This window comes from Lagenorhynchus albirostris, chromosome 6 (assembly GCF_949774975.1).
Source record: "Lagenorhynchus albirostris chromosome 6, mLagAlb1.1, whole genome shotgun sequence".
Lineage (NCBI taxonomy): Eukaryota > Metazoa > Chordata > Mammalia > Artiodactyla > Delphinidae > Lagenorhynchus > Lagenorhynchus albirostris.
This window is the reverse complement of record NC_083100.1, coordinates 28,786,732-28,808,043: the sequence shown is the minus strand read 5'-3', so window position 1 is coordinate 28,808,043 and position 21,312 is coordinate 28,786,732. Positions and strand designations below refer to the sequence as shown.

Sequence of the window (21,312 nt, the reverse complement as noted above, 5' to 3'; positions counted from 1 at the left end):
ATACTAACCCATTAGTCATGCCTGGGTCAGTGATGTGTCAATAACAGAATAATTATTGAAGAAAGCCTTAAGAGCAAGGACAGTAGCCTCAATTCAGAGTGAGCTCGACCCAAACCGGCACCGCGGCTTGTTGAATAAATGAATGGATGTCGAATAAATGGTCCCTTTACATGTGGAGACCTAAAGACTGTTGATTCCATTAATCCAGGAGGTTATTTGTAGCTGCTAAATACCTTTTTAGACCAATAAGTGGCATGGCTTTTACTCCTGCTGGCTACAACCCACCCTTTCTAGTAGAACAAATTTACTGTACTTAATGGTTCTGGCATTTTAAAAGGAAGACACAGGGCTGTTCAGACTCCCTGCACCTTTTGTAGGGGCACTGGGTGCAAAGAATAACCTCTCTCTACTCACAAGAGAGACAATCTTGAGATCCTGAAATTAGAGAAGCTTCCAAACTCCATGCTAGACCTCTGAGAGAGAAACCAAACAGCGAGGTGTGGATAAAACGAATGAGGAACAATGAGAGAGGCAGTGTGGCTTAACAGTTAAAGGAGGAATGCAAGAGACAGACACACACACACACAGGGAGAATACCATGTGGAGATTGGAGTTACCCTGCCCAAAGCTAAGGAGCTACCAGAAGCTGTGAGAAAGGCCTGGAACAGATCCTTCCTTGGCTCCGTCAGAGGAAGTATGGCCTTGCCGACATCTTGATCTTGAGCTTTTAGCCTCCAGACCTGTGAGACAATAAATTTCTGTTATTTAAGCCACTTAGTGCGTGGTACTTTGTTACAGCAGCTCTAACAAACTGATACACTGGGGTCATAACTTGCAGCCAGCAGGCCTTGTATGGGGTCCTGTCCTCATCATTTACTTGTTGTGTCATCTTGGGCAAGTTACTTAAACTCCTTACCCATCTACTTCCTACAAAGGCAAGACAATAATACATGGTTTACCTACCTCACGAATCTGTTGTGGGAGTAGAAACCTTACATATGCAAAAGCACTTTGCAAATTCTAACAGAACATTATGTATGTTGTATGTGACATAAAAGTGTCTAGTATGACATTCTGTACGGTAGTACTTCCCATCCCTAAGATATGTACAAATTAGGGGCTCCAGGAGTCTATAAGGAGAGCTCCAAAAGTGTGCAGAAAATAAACAAACAAAAAACTCCCTCTCCCTAGCCATCTAGATAGGCAAGGTAGATTTGAATAGGGAATGGGGAGCTGTTGAGGTGAAAAGGAGAGCCCAGATCTAGAGTCACCTCTTGCTAATGTTATACTACAAATGAAAATGACAGCAAAGCAAGGAAATTAACATACTAAACAGGCACCAGCCAAGACCAGCTACCCAAGACCCATCCTTCCCATAGGAGTACAGAGGCCCAGGGAAGGAGAGCTGGAGTTAAGGAATATAATGCACAACACTCAACAGCAGCTTCTGTACTGTAACAGTCTTCATTAGAAGCCATATATAATATTCCCATGTTGTTGTTTTTTTTTTTTTTTTTTTGGTGGTACTTGGGCCTCTCACTGTTGTGGCCTCTCCCATTGCGGAGCACAGGCTCCGGACGCGCAGGCTAAGCGGCCATGGCTCACGGGCCCAGCCGCTCCGCGGCATGTGGGATCCTCCCGGACCGGGGCACGAACCCGTGTCCCCTGCATCAGCAGGCGGACTCCCAACAACTGCGCCACCAGGGAAGCCCCCCCATGTTGTTGTTTTTTTAATAAGCAGGTGTTTCTTCTATATTCAATTGCCACCAGAATAAATCCTGTGGTCCTTCAGTTCCAGCTATTACGTGAAGCTGCATTTTTTTTAAAAGTCCAAGACTGTACAAGGCAATTCATTGATCATATGCGCCCTTGATATGATACAGGGAAACTGGCACTTTACCTCTTTGGTCTTCCTCCCTATAACCTGGTCTAATCATAAGAGAAACAGGAGACAAATAGAGGCACATTCTGCAGAATACCTGCCTAGTGCCCCTCAAAACTGGCAAGGTCGCCAAAAACAAGGAAAGCCTGAGAAACTGCCACAGCCAAAAGGAGTCTAAGGAGACATGACAGTTAAATGAATGTAGTATCCTGGATGGGATCCTGCAACGGACAAAGGACATTAGGTAAAAACTAAGGAAATATGAATAAACTACGGGCTTTAGTTAATAATGATGTATCAATATTGGTTCATTAATTGTAATGAACGTACTATACTAATGTAAGATGTTAGTAACAGGGGAAATTGGGTACAGGTATATGGGAACTCTCCATACCCTTGTCTCAGATTTTCTGTAAATCTGAAACTATTCTAGAAAATGAAGTTCATTAAAAATTTTAAAAGGCAACCAAAATTTTGCTTTCATCTTTTGAAGAGTATTAGAGAAAATTATATTTTTGTCTTACAAAAACCCTTTTTAGAAATCCCCTTTCCTCTTCTCTCCAGATATCATACAACCTAAAATTTCTCCAGAGCCTCTTGCTTTCACAAATTCCTACACACATATGCATGTGAGCGCATGTGCACAGGAGCACGCAAACCATAGCTTTTTTGTCTCTCATCCTCCCTTGCTGATACAGTGCTATCTCCACTGTCACCATTCTCCACCCACAGGCCCTTCTTGAATGTGTCACCACCAAGACTTCTGCTCCAGCCAGCCAGTTACAGCCCTTCTGGAAACCTGGATGACACAGTAGTCCCATATACCTATTCTTTCCTTGCTGCTTGTGGGGAAAAAAATACATAAGGCATTCCCTGGAATGTGTAGTTCTTCTCCAGAAGAACTATCTCCAGAAGGTCTATCAGATTTTCTTATAAGCAATTCTAGTGAAGAATGTGTAACAAATAAAATTCTCTACCTCAATATATGATGTTTTAAAAGTCAAAAAGTAAACATATCACTAATATCATTCTCTTACTACCTAGATATATGAACTAGTGTTGAGTTTAAAAAAAAAAACAATTGGCAGTCCCAGAAGACTAATTACAAAACTGATACTATTTAATAAAGCTCAGAAATAAGCAATGCTAAAGACTATATTGTTTAGACATACCTGAATAGGTGACAAAACTAATTTTTTAAGAAGCAAAGGAGTAATAAACACAAAATTCAGGATAGTGGTTATATCCTGTGAAGGAGGGTAATGTTCTAGGTCTTACCCTGTATAGATATTTTATAACTTGCATATATATAATCTTTGGTATGTGTAAAATAAAAAGATGTGTTTTTAAAGGATAATTAGAGCCCTACTGGTGTACTATATCAGTCAGATTCCTCCAGGCAAGGAAACCAACCTTGGGTATTTAAACAGAAAAAGAACTTATTAATAAGATACTGTGTGGCTCACAGAATAACCAGAAGGACACAAAGGCCAGGCTGGGGGTCAGGCAAGAACTCAGGCAGCAGAGTTAGCCCTGGGAAGACACTGCTAAACACAGACACTAAAGCTTACATCTCCAAGCCACCAGCACGGGACCCTGATAAGAGCACTAGAAACTTACCACACTGCCTCTCAAAACTGGATAGGGGGACAGCTGCTGCCGGCGGGTGGCTGTGATTCTTGCTTCATCTCACCTTCTAGCTCTAGTTTCCAACTCTGGGTGGGTACATCTGATTGGTGGAGCCCAGGTCATGTGCCTGTGCCCTCTCTGCAAGGGAGGCTAGGAACCTGCTTGGCTTTTACTGTAGGAAGCAGGCTCAGTCTCCCCCAAGACTCACAACGTAGTGAATCTCCCACACAGAGATAGTGACTTCAGATGCTGGGTGTCAAAAGAGTTGACAAAGGTCCACTTTTTTAGCTTTTCAATATCAACATACATCTTTCTCCCCATGCATCTGCTTTTTAAAATATTTGCTGCTTAACATAATAAAACTATCCCTCATATATTCAAGGAAGAATCACCTAATGCCCACAGTATGAGGAGCATCCAGAGATCCAGGGTCTCGTCAGGTCCTGCACGCAGCTCCACGTGCAAGATCTCTGACTGTTCATTCTTACACTCGTTCCATCATGACTTTCTCCTGATATTCTGTACCCTCTAAACCAAAGTGTTAAGCTAACTCCCACCAATTCACCCTATAAACATAATGGAGAAAACAGAAAAGAAGGGAGAGGGAAGGAGGAAGAAAACTAAAGTATAAAAATACATGTTTATCCCAACCAAAAAACTGTAGCTGGTCATGAATCAACAGGTGGCATTTATGGATTCCCTACCCATTCTAAGGTTCCTCTGCCTTCACACAGAACCTCAGTTAGGTGTTTTTGACCTCACTGAGTGACCCAGGGTTTTCCTCCTGAGGGATCAGAGTCGGTGGTGGTCCTATTTGTACAGGATGATTAAGTCTTCAGTTAACTTTTGACACTGGGTGTCCACCTTCCTCTCTCTCCCACTGTAGTAGTCATCCTATTTCTTTTCTAGTGTCAGGATCAGTCAACCCAGCAACACCGTAGCCCCCCTTTGGCCTTTTCACCCAACGGTGTGAGGTTGTAATTAGAATCTGCAGAGTGCTGCTATTTTCATGAGTACATTAGGTTTCTGGGGCTGCTGTAACGGCTTACGACACACTTGGTGGCTGAAAACAACAGAAATTTAGAAATTTAGAAATACAGTTTCAGAGACTGTGGAGACCTTTTCTAGAGGTGTCTAAAATCAAGATGTCAGTAAGATCATGCTTTCTCCAAAGGTTCTTTGACTTTTCCAGTTTCTGGTGGTTCCAAGTATTGCTTGGCTTATGGCGGCATAACTTCAGTCTCTGCCCTTGTCTTCACATGGCCTCCTCCCCCGTGGCCTCTGTGTCTCAAATCTCCTTTTCTCTTATAAGGACACCAGTCATTGGATTTAGGGCCCGTCCACTAAATTCAGGATGATTTCATCTTGAGATTCTTAAATACATCTGCAAAGACCCTATTTCCAAATAAGGTCACATTCACAGTTACTAGAAGTCAGGACTTGGACATATCTTTTGGGAGGACACAACTCAACTCATTACAATGAGCATCCACAAAGGACACACCAATTATCTAACTCTGGGCTCATTCTGAGATTTCTAACCATATTTCTATTCCCCAAGCTTCTAAGTCAACAAACAGTCTCTTGTTCTTCTTGCCAAGTCCCTACCCTACCTGCAAACTATTATGCCAGCCCATGAATTGGGTAAATCCTTATCTCAGGCTCCCTCCATTCAGACAAAGTGGGAAATGAGATGTAATGAACTGAAGGGAAGGTCTACAGACCAGATCCTTGCCCCGAAATGGAGGCAGCTCCACCTTACTGCAGCTCCACCTAGACAGGACTACTGATATCCCACAGGTGACGCTATTCAAGATGCCCTAGCCCAGTCGGTGATTGTTAAAGATTAATATTTGTAAACTGTCCAGATTTGGGACAATTATATGCTGAAGTGATTATTTTATTGGAGACATAGAACTAGTATACAACCTACTCTATGGAGTGAGACTTCCTCTGAATATATAAATGTTTACACTACTGTGAAAAGATTTTTCACTCTGAAAAGAAGCCCACCCTCTGGCCTTGAATGGTTGAGGGAGGACAGGGTTTCTGGAAAGGTGGCTTTCAGCTTCCAAACACAACCCATTTTCTATTACTTTGTGTTGCATCTCAAAATATCCCCCAGACAAGGTAAATGCAGCCCACCCCCAAAATACATGTTAGGCCATATTCAAATGTCCCATAATTATGCACTGAGAAAATATTTAACTGCACTTTTCAGGTCAGCATTGTTCTTCCTAACCTCACAGATTATTTGAATTTTAGAAAAATGAGACCAAGAATAGAGCTGAGACTTTTCGTTCCATTACTTCTGAATTAGGAAGACCTTACTATCCTCCTCCTTTGTATTTCTTTTCTCTTTACTAAGAAATTTGTTACTCATGCTGTTTCTCTGACAATCAATTCATTGATCTTCACTATTCCACTCCAGGAATATTTGAAATGCAAATAAGGTCACAGGTCTCTTTTACATTAAAAAGGGGTCATTCAGAAACAGTAAAACAGTGCAGTTCTATAAATCCCCTCTTTCGAATATGTGTACATATCACCCTTTCTTTTTCTTTATTTTTTCCCCTTGTCAAAGCAGAAAAATAAACTGTTAGCAAAAGCATACACTAGTTAATCTTCCAAAGCACAGGAATTCACTATACTGGAGGAATCTTTATTCATTTGACTGAAACCCTTCAGTTTCTTAGACACTAAACATCGGCAGACTTAGCAAAGCTCTTTGTATCTATCATCTGCTCATGCATCATTCATGTAAAAGGTGACCTGGGTCCCATTAGTTTACTAGCTGATCTGAATCTTTTGGGTTACTCAGATAAGTCATTTCTAGTGGTCCTCCTTTTAAAATTAATGGAATAGAACAGAATACATGCTACTTAAAAGAATACCCTGCTGGGAATTTGTCACTAAAGTAAGGCTAATTCTTTTCTGTATTTCCCCTTTCTCTCCCACCCTCATTTTAGCTTTCATTCCAAAGGACTACATTTCTGAATTTGTTTCAGATCCAGGAGTACAGAAGATCAATGTCAAGGCCCCAGTTGGGACTCAACACACATGAATTTGAATCAGTACCCACCCTCTGGTACAAAGCCTCCTTCTCTCAAAGTGCTGTCTTTCTGCCCAAGGCCTTTGGTTAAGCCCCATGAGAACAATGACCCAATCACTCCTTGGAAGTCCTGTTGATCAGAGCCTCATAGATAGTAAAGGTTTTCCCTATAACACCCTACAGATGGGAGTAATTGCTCATTTCCTTATTTGCCATGCATTTATAACTAGCCCCAAATGTGGTCCTGGCTTGAAAAAAAAAAATATGTCTTGGGAGATTTAAATAAACGGTCACTGTTCTGTTTTAATGTCCTTCAGTGGTACCCCATTGCAGCCAGAGTTCAAATTCTGAAGCTTAACACACAAAGTCTCTAGTCTCTGCTTACTTTTCTATTATCATCTCCCACCTCTCCCTCATGTACATTTCATTTCTACTATCCTGAGCTGCTTGGTGTCTCCCATGCTTCTGCATTTGTGATATCTGGGATGCCCTCAGCCCCACCATCATCTAGTAACCCTCACTCATCCTCCAATATCAGTTCAAGCTTATCCCCCAGGAATCCTCTGACACCTCAACTCTGATATAGATATCTCTGCTCTTTGCTCTCAGTTGCCTTTTGCCTACCTCTAAAGTAGTACTTATGACACTGTCATTCAGTAAATGCTAATTCATTTACCTGTCTGCCATGCTAGTTCACAGCTTCTTCTTTCCCTAGTCAAGAAAAGCATAACTTTTTGCCAACCAAGTCTGTATTAAAGAAATGGCTGTTGGGACTGCCTAGTATCTAAAATGAGAACGGCCAAGAATTGATGTTGTATTTATTAATATCCTCAATAACAGAATTTTTTTTTTTTTTTTTTTTTGCGGTACGCGGGCCTCTCACTGTTATGGTCTCTCCCGTTGCGGAGCACAGGCTCCGGACGCGCAGGCTCAGCGGCCATGGCTCACGGGCCCAGCCGCTCCGCGGCATGTGGGATCTTCCCGGACCGGGGCACGAACCCGTGTGCCCTGCATCGGCAGGCGGACTCTCAACCACTGCGCCACCAGGGAAGCCCCAATAACAGAATTTTTAATTAACTAGGTGATTTATCATATGGTGCAGGCCTAAGAATTCACACTATTCAATTAAATTATTTATATGTAAAAGTTAGTGTAGTTTTAAATTTTTTAATTATTTTAATTTTCCTACATGCATTCTTTAAATCACAATTGAAGCTCTGAAAAGCTGCTTTTAGCTGCTGTCTTATAATATGACCACCTCAACTAGTGGCAAAAACATCATCCTAGTGAGAAATTATTTCAGTGCCCTGTGTTTCATGCTGTAATATCTTCCTTATGTCTCCAGGCACAATCGTTTTTGCTTTGTTTCAGTCCCCTCTATAATCATAATATTTTCTACCTCTTCACAAATTGCAGATTCCTGGGCAATTTCTTTGTTAGTCAAAACTCAGTTGCTAGTGTCAGAAAATACAGGTCAAACCACCTTTAACAGGACAACGTGAAAAAGAGGTGGGGGTGATTTTCCTGGAATATGTAACTGAGCAATTTAAGGTACACAATTACATCCAGGGGTTGAAAAGCTGACATCAAGAATCAGCCTCTTTTCCTCTTTGTTGATATCTCTGTAACAAGGAGAAGAGATGGTCTCATCCACAGCTTTAACCTTACATTGCCCTTTCAGCTGGCAACTTTCATAATAAACCACCAGGTTCTGGAAATTTTGAGCAAAAGTCACAAGAGGAATGTTACTGGTCCAGCTTTGAGTCGCCTGCCCATCCCTAAACCAATCACTGTTGCCAATGAGATGCATTATTCTGATTGGCTAGGCTGGGTCAAGTGCCAACACCTGGAGTGAAAGTAGGTCAACCCCATTCAAAGTATAAGGATGAGATTCCCTATAAGACAGAGGAATTCTATTACTAGCAAAAGGGAGAAAAGTAAAGCATGCTGGGCAGTCCAAAACTAGAGACAGATCCTATGTCTGCCCTCCTCCCAGTATTTTGAAAAACAAAAAGGAAAACATTCCTTAGTAACCTCCAAACATTTCTCCTGAAAGCTAGTCATCACAAGGGTGGATTATATCAGTCAAGATTCTACCAAAGACACAGAACCAATGAGATATACAGAGATTTTATATATATACACACACGTGTGTGTGTGTGAATATACACCAAAGATCTGTGTGTGTATGTGTGTATACATGTCTAATGTGTGTGTGAGTGTGTGTATACATGTCTAATGTGTGTATACATGTCTAATGTGTGTGTGAGGTGTGTGTGCATACATGTCTAATGTGTGTGTGCATACATGTCTAATGTGTGTGAGTGTGTGCATACATGTCTAATGTGTGTGTGTACATGTGTAATGTGTGTGAGTGTGTGTATACATGTGTAATGTGTGTGAGTGTGTGTATACATGTCTAATGTGTGTGAGTGTGTGTATACATGTCTAATGTGTGTGAGTGTGTGCATACATGTCTAATGTATGTGAGTGTGTGCATACATGTCTAATGTGTGTGAGTGTGTGTATACATGTCTAGTGTGTGTATACATGTCTAGTGTGTGTGTATACATGTCTAATGTGTGTGTGAGTGTGTGTATACATGTCTAATGTGTGTGTGAGTATACATGTCTAATGTGTGTGTGAGTGTGTGTATACATGTCTAATGTGTGTATACATGTCTAACGTGTGTGTGTGTGTACACATGTCTAATGTGTGTGTATACATGTCTAATGTGTGTGTGAGTGTGTGTGTATACATGTCTAATGTGTGTGTGAGTGTGTGTATACATGTCTAATGTGTGTGTGAGTGTGTGTGTACACATGTCTAATGTGTGTGTGAGTGTGTGTGTATACATGTCTAATGTGTGTGTGAGTGTGTGTGTGTACACATGTCTAATGTCTGGTGAAGGCCCACTGCTTGGCATGTAGGTGGCCATCTTCTTGCTGGGTCCGCACATGGCAGAGAGCAAAGAAAGCTCTTGTGTATCTCACATTATAAGGCTACTAATCCCATTCATGAAGCCTCCACACTCATGACCTAATTACCTGGCAAAATCCCCACCTCCTAAAATCATCACACTGGGGGTTAGGATTTCAACATGTGAATTTCGGAGGACACAAACATTCAGTCCATAACAGGATCACATTCTCTTTTATCTCCCCTCACTCAGTTCTTCTCTCCCTGACACACCCAAGAACCTATTACCATGCACATGGTAAATACTTAATAAATATGTGTAGAACAGATAAATGAACAAATTACACTTTTAGTGTCTCACTTGCTCCACTGAACATGAATGATTACTACTTTTGTCTTCGTATAGCTTCTACCAGATCTAGTAAAATAATACAGAAAAAATACTTTGAACAATGCAAAGCATCTAGCAATCTATAAAATAATTTTTCTGTTTATATTAATGAAGGTGTTACAGCAATTCATATGTTCAATTTTGTGGTCAGAATTCACAACTGCAATAAAGTTTGTAATTTTAATTAACTTACAAACTTTTTGTATGGCCCTATGCTAGGTGCTTCTGAATGTTTTTATCAGGAGACTAGCATGATGAGAAGGGAACACTAATTCAGGTATGGTAACATACAGGATAAATTGTAGAGTGAAATGCTTTAAGGCCAAGAGACTTTAGGATTATTGTAATAGTCCAAGGCTGAAGGAGGGTGCTGACAGTGAAACTGGAAAGGAGGATGGATTTAAAATACATAGCAAAAAAAAAAAAGCAAAAATAAAATAAAATAAAATAAAATACATGGCGAGGGAAGAGTAGAGGAGATTTGGGTTAATCAGTTGCTATGGGGAGAAAATTACAACATTTGAGGCTGGTGAATGAGAAAATGATGATACCTTAACAAGGGTAGAGAAGGAGCTGGGATGGAAGGTTTTTTGATGAGTTAGTTTTATACTCATTAAGTTTGAAGTTCCAGAAACATCTAAGTGGACAATGTCCATTAAGCAGCTGATAATGTAGGAATGACACTCAGAAGTTGACTAGAAATTCAGACTTGGACATTGCAGCATGATGGGCATCAGCAAAATCCAATTTCCTTCAAAGCCTGGCCTACAGGTCTGTGTGATTAGGTGGGTCCTCTCTAGAGCATCCCCCAAAGAGAAGATTCCTACAGCCTAGGTTCTTCTAAGTGACTTTCCACTTCCATAATCTGGAATATGTAAAATTCAGGGAGAGAGTAGATACTATTTTCAAAGCAACCATGCCTCTTCAATTACCACTGTTTTTCATCCCCTGTTCACTAGAGGTACACCTTCCTCAGCAAGCCTACATCAGCACACTTACACCATTCATACACAATCTCCTCCATCTGTACTCTAGCTTGAGGGGAGTCATTAAGTTGGGTCAGTAAATATTTATTGAGCATATAATATGGTTCACGAACTGTGTTCACATTGAGGAAATAAAGATGATTAAGGCCTACTCTCTGCCCTAAAGGAGCTATGAGTCTGTTAGGAAGACATAAGAACAGGTAGGTAAGGACAGTGGGGGGGGGTAAAGATGAAGAGATTTACTCTATTTATAGGGGGTTAGGGAAGGCTTATTAAAAACAAGAAGGTGCCTAGAAGGACACCTAGGAGATCAGCAAGTGGAGAAGGTGAGAAGAAGCAGGGCTTTCCAGGCAAGATTCTGTGGCGGCACAGGGGCCATGAACCACATGGTCCACTAAAGGAACTGAAAGAGATTCAGTTGGAAGGTGACTGGTACACAGGATGTGAGGTAGCAAATGGCTGGAGGTGAGGCTTAAGAATAGGGACCAGAAAGTGGTAGATCTTGTTTGGTACGATTTTTAAATTGCAGGGCATCAACCATTTTTGTTGAGGCCCATCACATCACCCAACAGGGTATAAACTTGGAGCACTAAAGACTATTTCCACTCACTAAAGACTTTTGTGAACCTTCTGGCTACAAGCCACCACCCCAGACTCAGCCCTTGGAATGGGGGGGAGGGGTCACCATGATTTTTTTATTCATCTAACCTGCTTTTCCTCCCAATCAAGATCTCATTAGTCCTCATTCTAGCTATCCTAAATCCTTTAGATTCCTGTCATATATTAGGATTGCTTAATTGAAAGTAATAGAAACCTATTCAGACTAATTTAAACCAAAAAGTTGACTTTGTGGCCAGTCGGAGCAGTCAAGGCGTTCATTTCAGCTGGGCAGATCCTCTACGGAGTTTCCACAAAAGGTCAGAAATCCTAACATAACAGTCACCTAAGCAACTAATTCAAAGATTCCCCAGCCTGTCTACACACAGGGCCTTGACTGGTCTTATCCTGGTTCTGGGAAATGTCCTAATTTTCCTGAGCTGGACCTCCCATAACCATATCAATCACCATACCCAGCATTCTTTCTCTGGTTTTTAACCTGTTTTTCTCCACCAAGCTCTGATCTTTAAACTAGGTCATTTAGCCCCCACCCTACCCCCCACTCACCTTCTCCAGCACAGAAGTCTCACCTTCCCGCCATGGATTCACCTAACCCACATGATGTGTATCTTTCATCCCAGGTAATAGGTTAGGACGTCATAGAAAGCCTCATTTAAATCTTTTGCATTTGTTTTTCCATCAGCTCCACCACTCTCAAACAGTCTGACAAATCTCAAATTAACAAAGATTTGTTTACAGTAGACTACAGACAGTTCTCACCTTGCATGATACCATGCTAACTCAGTTGTGTTCATATTGGAACCACGTCCTCTCTTCTGCTCAATTCCGTGGTAGCAATCTCTATTATCACTGAACCATGTAAAACAATGACACGGTTCCGATATGCACACATTTCAGTTAACATGGTATTGTGTAAAGTGAGGACTGCCTGTATTCTAATTACATTAACAAAAGATTATCCCATATAGTCATGTATCCAACACCCCAAGACTTTCCCTATTCTGTTCAGCTCCCTCCTCAGTCTTACAGCCTTTCCAGCATCAGAAACTAGAGAGCTTGGTGGGCGACAGGGCTGGGAAGTTTCTCAGGCTACCTTTCTTGCTCATTTATCCTGTCATTTTTTATTGTTACTCTTTTATTGTTATCAAGTTTATGGGAGAAAAAGATAGCATCATATTAAGGCATAATTAGGATAATAAACGGGAGCTGTGGTTTGTTTCTGGACCGATTCCAGTTGGGTAACACACATAATCACCTCTAGCTGACTGCTTGATGATTATGACTTTGACAAAGTGGCATTATTTGCTGCTAATGGATGAGATGATGATTTATTACTAATTACTCTTTTTTTCTACAATTTTTATATTATGTTAAATGAAGCATTACAGTTGAGGTAATAAATATTCACTAGAAAAAAATGTCTAGCAGCAGAGTTCATGAAACTAGACCCTGAGGCGAGAAGCCATTTTAATTGCTCAGGCCCAGTGGTTGGAGGAAACCGTGGACTAGACAGCACATCATTAACCCTTTCTCCCACCTCTCCTGTGAGCTTCTCTTTCCTCCCTTCAGGAGTCCTCACCCCATTCCATGTTCTTCACATCACACCATCCTCCTACCCTTAGTTACACTCTTCCTCGCTCCTGATAAGGAGTGAAAACTAGTGAAAGTGAAAATTAGTGAAAACTCAAGTGAAAGAGCTTAAGTTGTGACATAACACCTCCCCTGGGTCACTTTGGACTTCAAGAGTCTTCTAGAAAGAAGAAGAAAACAAAAAGCTTTCTAAATGTAAAGAACTAACGATAGGATTAGGATCTGGAAATGAGAGTGTACAAAGAAAGAGTCAGAGGGACAGAAATAAATATAAGTAAATGTAAATGAGGGGTGCTAATTCTTATAAACAGTGGTGAGACCTCTGGGGCAAGATGGGGGTTACATTAACCAGTTTAAAATGTCCCTTTTGGAAGAGGGACAGATACAGACCAGACCAAGGTGGTCCTAACTGAAGCGAGGGACTTGATGAGCTGATGTTGCAATGCAGAAGAATGGTATGGATACAGAAGGTGATCATTAATCAAAGTCTTGAGTACAGGGGTAGGAGACAAAAATCAGAGATGAAGCAAAGCTGAGCAAGAGAATAGATTGAAAGCCCCTTGAGAACAGGCACCACCTCTTTATACTCCTTTATAATCCCCACAATGCCCAGCACAGTGTCCAGAGCACAGAGAACACTCTGAAAATGTGTGGTGACTGATTCCTGGTGGGCTGACTAAAGCAGTGAGAAGCAACATTCTCTGCATGTAGATTAATTTATTTAAAGTGTGTAGACTGCATTTGTAAAAGACGCTATATTTTTATTATTGGGAAATGCAATATCACCAATTTAAGCATTATTCTTTTATTCCCTTTCACTAGAGGTTTCCATTACAAGATAAAATTTCATATATTTTATAATTAGCACACACAGTAGTATCTGATTCCAATGTTGTACCTGTGATCAAATTTTATTGTTGAATAAGTTGCTTCTGAAGTAGGTTTATGTTATTTTTTCCTTGACTGAATTTGTAGACCTCTTATTGCGAAATGGGCTTTCTTATAGCATTTTTTAATATTATATGCATTTGTTTGAATTCTATCTTCAGGTTTTAAACATATGAATTACCTTATTAAGTAATATAATTAAATTAATTTAATAATGTTTTAAATTTTATCAAATGTTTATGTGTCATCACTGGGCTGTCAGCAGAAGGGACCACCTACCCCCACCCCAATCCTTAAGATCCACTAGACAAGCCTATATTCCATCAGTAGATGCAACAGTGGACTCTCACCAATGCTACATGGTCAATAGACCTGAAGAAGTAATGTGCCCTGAAGGATGAGTAGGCATTCACCAAGTAGGGAAGAGAGGGTAGGATATCCCAGACAGAGAAAACTGCTTTTCAAGGCAGAAAGTCTTACAGAAGACCAAGTGTTTGGGCAATGATGAAAAGGTCACTATACCAAGAATGTTGAGTGTATGAGGGTAGAAAGGAACAAACATTGGCTAGTAAGGCTGTTTAGAGGTAAACCAGACTAAGTATTTATATGGACAAATTTTAACCTATGAGCAACTGGAGGCTTGGAAGATGTATTAGTCAGGGCTCTCCAGAGAAATAGAACCAATATGATATATAAAGAGATTTATTATGAGGAACTGACTCATAAAATTACAGAAGCTCAGAAGTCCCACAGTCTGCCATCTGCAAGCTGGAGTCCCAGCAAAGTCAGCACTATAATTCCAGTACAAGTCCAAAGGCCTAAGAACTGGAGCTGACTGGGTGCAAGTCCCAATTTCAGGGCAAGAGAAGACCAATGTCTCAGCTCAACAGTCAGGTAGAGACGGGGAATTTTTTCTCTGCATCCAACTCTTTGTTCTATTCAAGCCCTCAATGAATTGGACGATGCTCACCCACATTGGGGAGGGCACCCTGCATTTCAGTCTACCAATTCAAATATCAATCTCTTCCAGAAACACCCTCACAGACACACCTAGAATAATGTTGAACCAAATACCTGGGTAACCCACAGTTATGCTCACACATAAAATTAACCATCACAGAAACTTAAGAAGGAAAGTAGTATGATTATATCTGAACTTTAGAAAAATGATGTTGACACAGTGTATAAGATAGATTTGAAAGAGAAAAGAGATGAAAAGACCAGTTGGGAATTATCTTAGTGGGAACGTCAGAAATGAAGTGTCCAGGGAGGAGTGGATGGCGTCCATGGATAATTCAGGAGTAGAATCAACATCAGTTATAACTTATTAAATATGTGATCGAGAGAAAAAGAGGTGAGTCCAACATTTCTAATCTAACCCTGAGAGTGTATGAAAAATTTTGTGTGAAATTGTTCCATATTTTTTTGAACAATTGCCCCATCAGGCTTTGTCTTCTAAAGAACTTTGAGTTAAGTTGAGTAAAGAAATACTTATATACCACAAAGGAAAAAAAAACTAACAATCTCTGTGCACCTACTAAGTGCTGGCTTTAGACTAACCAGTCATATTTAGTCTTTACAAAATCCCGGCGAGACAGATATTATTTTTCTCTATTTACAGATTGAGGCACAGAAAAAAATTAATACCTACACAAGGTCACACAGTTGGTAAGTTGCAGACCCAAAGTATTCAAACTCGGGGTTTTGGGCTTTGAAATAAATATTTTTCCAGCCCCTTATGTTCCCTCTCAGTAGAGTAAAATACATCTTCATAAAAGTTTACATTTGTGTGAGTAATTTCATCAAGGGAATTCAAAAGGGCTTTGAATTTCCACTCTGGAAATAGTAGGGAAAAGGAATTAAGTAGTCATTCTAAAATTTTGAGTACATACAAAACTCGAAAGTCTCAGGTTCCAGTAGCAGCTTTGAAACTGGCAGGTGGAGCAACCATTAGAATTGTTTTTTGTTGATTCACTTGTATTCCCCAGTGGTATTATTAGTAGCAATAAGAATCACAAACAAAGTGTACCACCTGTAATGCATATTCACATTTAGCCAGAAAAGGACTACTTTAAAAATTCCAAAAGACATAAGTACATTTTTTAAAATTTTGCAAAAATGATTTCTAACAGGCTCTAGATTTGTTGTTGTATTAACATATCCGACTGGATTTTTCCAAGATAGTACAATGAGGATTTAATGCAACAGAGATAGGTGATTGTATCGGTTGAATGATTGATTAGCTGAACTGAATCCTAGTGATTGAGAATGTGGAGTGATGCCAGCCTTCCCATATCAACTCTTCTTTATGGATTTTGAAACCTCAGGGCTAAAAGATTCTATCCATTCATTCAATAAATATGTACTGAGTGACTTCTATGTGCCACTCAAGTTTGGTGTGCTGGAAATACATACAGCAGTGAGCAAGACAGTCAGGCACGGAGTTTACATTACACACAGTAAGGGTGGGGAGTGGGTCAGAAGGAGTGAGAGCAGCGAGAAAAATGAGCAATAACTAAATAAGCATAGATAATTCCAGATAGTTGGTTCATGCTGTGAAGACAACTAAACCTGGTGACGTGGTAGAGGACTATATTGGTAGTCAGGCGGGGACTCCTGAGAGGATGGTATCCATATTTGAATGGAGACTGGAGAGTTCAAGAGAACTACCCAGGAAAGGGTCTGGGTATAAACCTTTCCAGGAAGAAAGAAGAGAACACAAGGGTCCTAAGGCAAGGATGAGCTTAAGAGGAGAAGGCCAGTGTGGCTGGAACACAGCCAGGGGAAAGTGTGTGGGAGGAGGCTAGAGAAGTGGGTGGGGCAATTCGTGGGGGGCTTTCAAGACTGTGTGTAGCAAGGTGGCTCGCTGCCCCCCAAAGATTCATGCGCCTTTTCCAAAGTGAAGAGTGGTGCCCGGGAAGTGGTTGCCTGTCGGAGACTATGTTTCCCAGCACCCATAGCTTCTAATAGGGGTCATATGACCAGTGGAATGTGAGCAGGGTGATGCGGCATTATTACTGCCACCGCAGCTAAGAAGTGGGTGTGCCTTCTCCACCTGCTCTCCCTCATTGCCCAGCTGGATGCAGGAGATTCTGGGGCAGCTAGCAAATGACAGGACCACAAGATGAAAAACCTGAGTCCCTAAATCATCAGTGGAGGAAAACTGCTCTAAACCAGGATCACCTGCACGGAAGAGTGACATGAGCCAGGGTAAAATTTCATTTGTTAAGCCACTGATATTCTGAGTTGTATTCACCACAGCTAGTATCACCTTCACTAATATACCATGATAAGGAACTCGGATTTTATTCCAACTGCAAACAAATGCCGCTGGAAGATTTCAAGGAGAGGATGGAAGTGACCTGGTTTATGTATTTAAAGACCACTGTGGCTGCTTAATCTGGGCAAGAATGAATAGAATTGGTGGTAACAACACAGGTAGAGGGGAGTGGACAAATTTGTGACCCTCTCTGGAGCAGAGCCAAGGATTTTCTAGCTGACTGGATGTCACGTTGAGGGAAAGAAGAGTCACGGGAGTCTCCCATTTGCGACTTCGTGTCATCCTCTTGCAGGAAAGTCTGAGGAGCACTTGCGCTGACATGCTGAGCTTTTTTTTTTTTGTCTGTGTTATTATATCCATTGTCCAGTTGAGAAAACTAAATATACTTAGTAGTATTTAGAAGTCTACAAAATAAATAAATAAATAACTTCTTTATTTATAGTATATATTCTAAAGGAAACAGTAACTTGTTTTACAACCAATGAAGGGAAAATGCTAGTACTAGGTTAAGTGTTTAAAGTCACTGATCATTAAACTTTCCATTATTGAAAGTATAGCAAAACAGTAATAAAATTAAAGGCTATATGAATTATATGGTGAATGATGAAATTCTGTCTAACAGCATTATTGCTAATGCAAATGCTGAATCAGATTTTTTTTTTTTAAAAAAGCAGTTCTTTTTTAAGCTGGTCTTTTTCAATTTACACCAACACAAATATATATTATCCAAATGCTGTAAACTGCTAGAGGTCTGAAGGACTTTAAAAATTACTCAGTAAAATGTTCTCAATTTAAAACTAGTACAACTTAGTCCCATAAAAATGCCTTGTCCAAGGTCATGAAGCTGAGCAGTTTACCTGATTTGAAACCCATTGCTGAGAATCCAATTCTCAGCATTAAGACATCTCGAAACCACGTCAGAAACTAGACTCTCTAAAGCCAAGAATCACAGACAATATGTTTTACTCTATAGTAGGTTTTCTCAACCAAATAATATTTCAATGAAAATAACTGTTCAACTAAAAGGAGTCAAAGAATACCGAACTCAAATGTCATTCAACAAATTTACACTCTAATTTTTACCTATCTAATTCATGTTTCTTTAATCATATGCATTGAATTGGTAATAAGAGTGTGATACTAAACTTAGAAAGCAAACATCTAAGCTTTCAAAGTGCCTTGCTTCATCTATAAGAACCCTATGGAAGAATCTGGAATAAACACTAAAAGAATGTGCACTCATACTTTTTCATTAGAGAAACATAAAACCTTTAGTGCCACAAACTGTTTTTGTATCATGACATGGTGTTAATTGCAATTTCACCTGATGAACCAGAGCTGAGAATAAGGAACTACACTTCCCATAATCCAAAGACCCTCCCTATAGGACTGGCTTAGAAGTGCCCCAAACCTGCCCTGGAAACTTTAGCCTATCACCCACAGCCTGGCAGCCAAAGAAAAGATTCTTTAGAGAAATTCATGGGAGTAGATTTCCCAGTCCCTTTTCCATGAAGAAGGAAATGGGGGTACTCTTCCCCCCCTCCCCCCATGCAGAACACCCAGCCAGCTAGAAAGGGCTTCAGCACAACCACTTGCATACAGAAAAAGCAGCACCTTAGTCCATGACTGATGATCGTGCAGAATGGGGCTAGAAAGCTTTTGAGAGAATCTGGACCGTCCTCCAAGATAGCAGCTATCCCTGGAGAATAAACAAAATGAGAAGACACCAGAGTGAGCGCGCCGCACTTCTACCAGCCCCAGCAGGACAGAGGCACTCTGGAGCACGTGAATGCCAGGGAGGGGAGCCAGGCGGGCCCCGTCTTGAAAGGGCTCTGCTAGCAGGGCACTGGGATCCCAGCAAAATCTCAGTAGGGTATACAGCCAGAGCAAAGAAACTGAGAGGGCATCACAAGACATCAGCCAGAGAATACATTCCCTGTGCAGGACAAAGATCCCATGAAACACACTCCTGAGAGAACCCCAGCATTGGGTTATGTGCCACAGAGAGAACACTGGCATTTATACCAGTACCAGCCAAGTTAGAAACCGTCACCATCTAGCTCTCCACGCTACTTGCCAGCCCGACGCTGAGGAGTGTGGAAGCGGCAGTTTTCTGAGTGGAGACTTGGGGTGAAAGAGCAAAGTGGAGAACAAGAGGGAAGCCAGGACGTGCCTCACAGCCCAGCTACTGCACGGAGGGCTCCTGTCTTCTCTGAGCACTGGGTGGGCAGTGGAGGGGGACGGGAGGTCACAGGAGGGGAAGGAGCCTCAATCATATGAGAGGTTGAAGGTGCTATTTAATACTGGAGAGTGAACCCGTGTAGTAACACTTTGAAATTGACTGAAAAGCTATGAGATCTGTTCACATTGCCACCGAGGAGGCAGAGAAGAGAAAACTGACCAAGTATAATAAAGGGTAGTCGAGGAAGAAAAATAAATGTTGTTTCTTGGTTAAACGCTATTGAGTTAAGCACATTTAATAAACCAGTTAGAATGATAACAACAAAAAACCACAAACAAGGTGGTAAGATAAACATAAAAAATATATCCAGTCATAGACCACACACCTAAGATTCCTTTCCAGTCAAATCCAGTTTCAAAATATTTGCAACCAGGTGAAATTAGCTTATAAGAGGACTGTGAATAGCTTTTAAACAATTTAAATATTAATTACAAAAAATAAATTTAAGGGATGCCTTTAAGGGAAAGAAAACCAATGCAAATGAAACTAAGACCAGGAAACAGATGTTACTGGGGAAGCATATTTATTAGCCATCTTCATCGTGCTAAGTGGTATTTAGAGGCATAAGAAGAATTAGAAGATATGGTTCCTATTCCTGGAACCAGCTGGATGAAATAAATCCATGCTTAAAAGAAAAAAAAAAAACACTAGAGAAGAGAATAATAGAGCAAAGTAAATATAATCAAGTGCTGTAGTAAGAATAAGAGGATATACTCCTGTACAGAAATGCACACACATGAAGGCAGAAGCATGGTGAAGAGGATTTGTAGAAACAGACCATCCAGGAAGACAGAGGATGGTGAAAATGCTTTCCTGATGCAGATTACAAAACTCAGATAGAGATGATCCACGGGAGTCAATGGATATTTCCATTATACAGGCATCTGTGGGCAGTCTCATTATGGAAAAAAAATGAGCACCTAAGAAATTGTTAAGTAGCCTTGCTGAGAATTTTACTGCTGGGAAGAATACCATGGGGAAATGTTTAACAGAATATTTTTTATGGTCAGAAGTCAGTTGGCAATCTAAACCTGTCATGATGCTTCTTGATAGTGGAAGGAAAGTGGCGATGGTATGATAGTATTTTGGACTTCTAAATACTAAAGGAAATGAATGGAGATAGCCTGGACTTTAAGAAGGTAAGTGTACCTAAAGCTATATTAGTGAAATAATGAAGACTGAAATGCAACTCAATTGGAGAAACTATGGAGAATTTAGTTAACAAAAGGATTTCTTTGAATTCAAGTTTGACCAGGACAAAGAGCCCTTTTCTGCTTAAAACTCCAACAAGCTCTTTGCTCTCCACAGTGATGCATGGCCTTGGATTTAGTTCTACCTATAAGACAATTACTTGGTCTGGGCTTCTCTTCAAACGACGTTTGAGATTCCAAAAAGACATTTTAAGGTACATGGGTGTGTTTAGTGGTATAAATGATGCTCCTCTGGGGAGAAAATTTCGTGCCTTATTCCCAGACAGTCCGCCATTGCATAAGAACCCTGCTACCTACTTGTTGCAACTTGGATTTGCTGTCCACAGGCTACATTCCGAGAAATTCTTCCATTCTTTGAGTATCACAAAGCATTTGAAAGAGCAGAAGAGAACCCACTGGGGAAGGCTGTTCATGTTAGATTTTTGTCAGCTAGTGCACATTCAGTTATGCTGACCCAGATATTCTGATTTCAACTGTTTTCCACAACTACTAGAAAATCCTGATATCAGCAAGCATGTGGCCTGGCAAGCTGGGAGTATTAACCTGCGGTCCCATCAGGATTCTTCATTGTTTCAACATGGTTCAGCTGTAGTTAGCAAGGCTGTATTATTCTCTCACTTTGGA

At 40.7% G+C, this 21,312-nt stretch overlaps 1 protein-coding gene across 1 annotated transcript in view; it reads right to left on the bottom strand.

Annotated features, from left to right (window-relative positions):
• Positions 1-21,312, bottom strand: part of LOC132522480 (uncharacterized) — a 288,307-nt gene that overhangs the window by 144,196 nt on the left and 122,799 nt on the right. Inside the window, exons 4-5 of the mRNA XM_060153173.1 lie at positions 18,850-18,934; positions 641-740 (exon numbers count right to left, since the gene is read on the bottom strand). Of these exons, the coding sequence (XP_060009156.1) occupies positions 641-740; positions 18,850-18,934 (185 nt within the window). The remainder of the gene's footprint in view (positions 1-640; positions 741-18,849; positions 18,935-21,312) is intronic.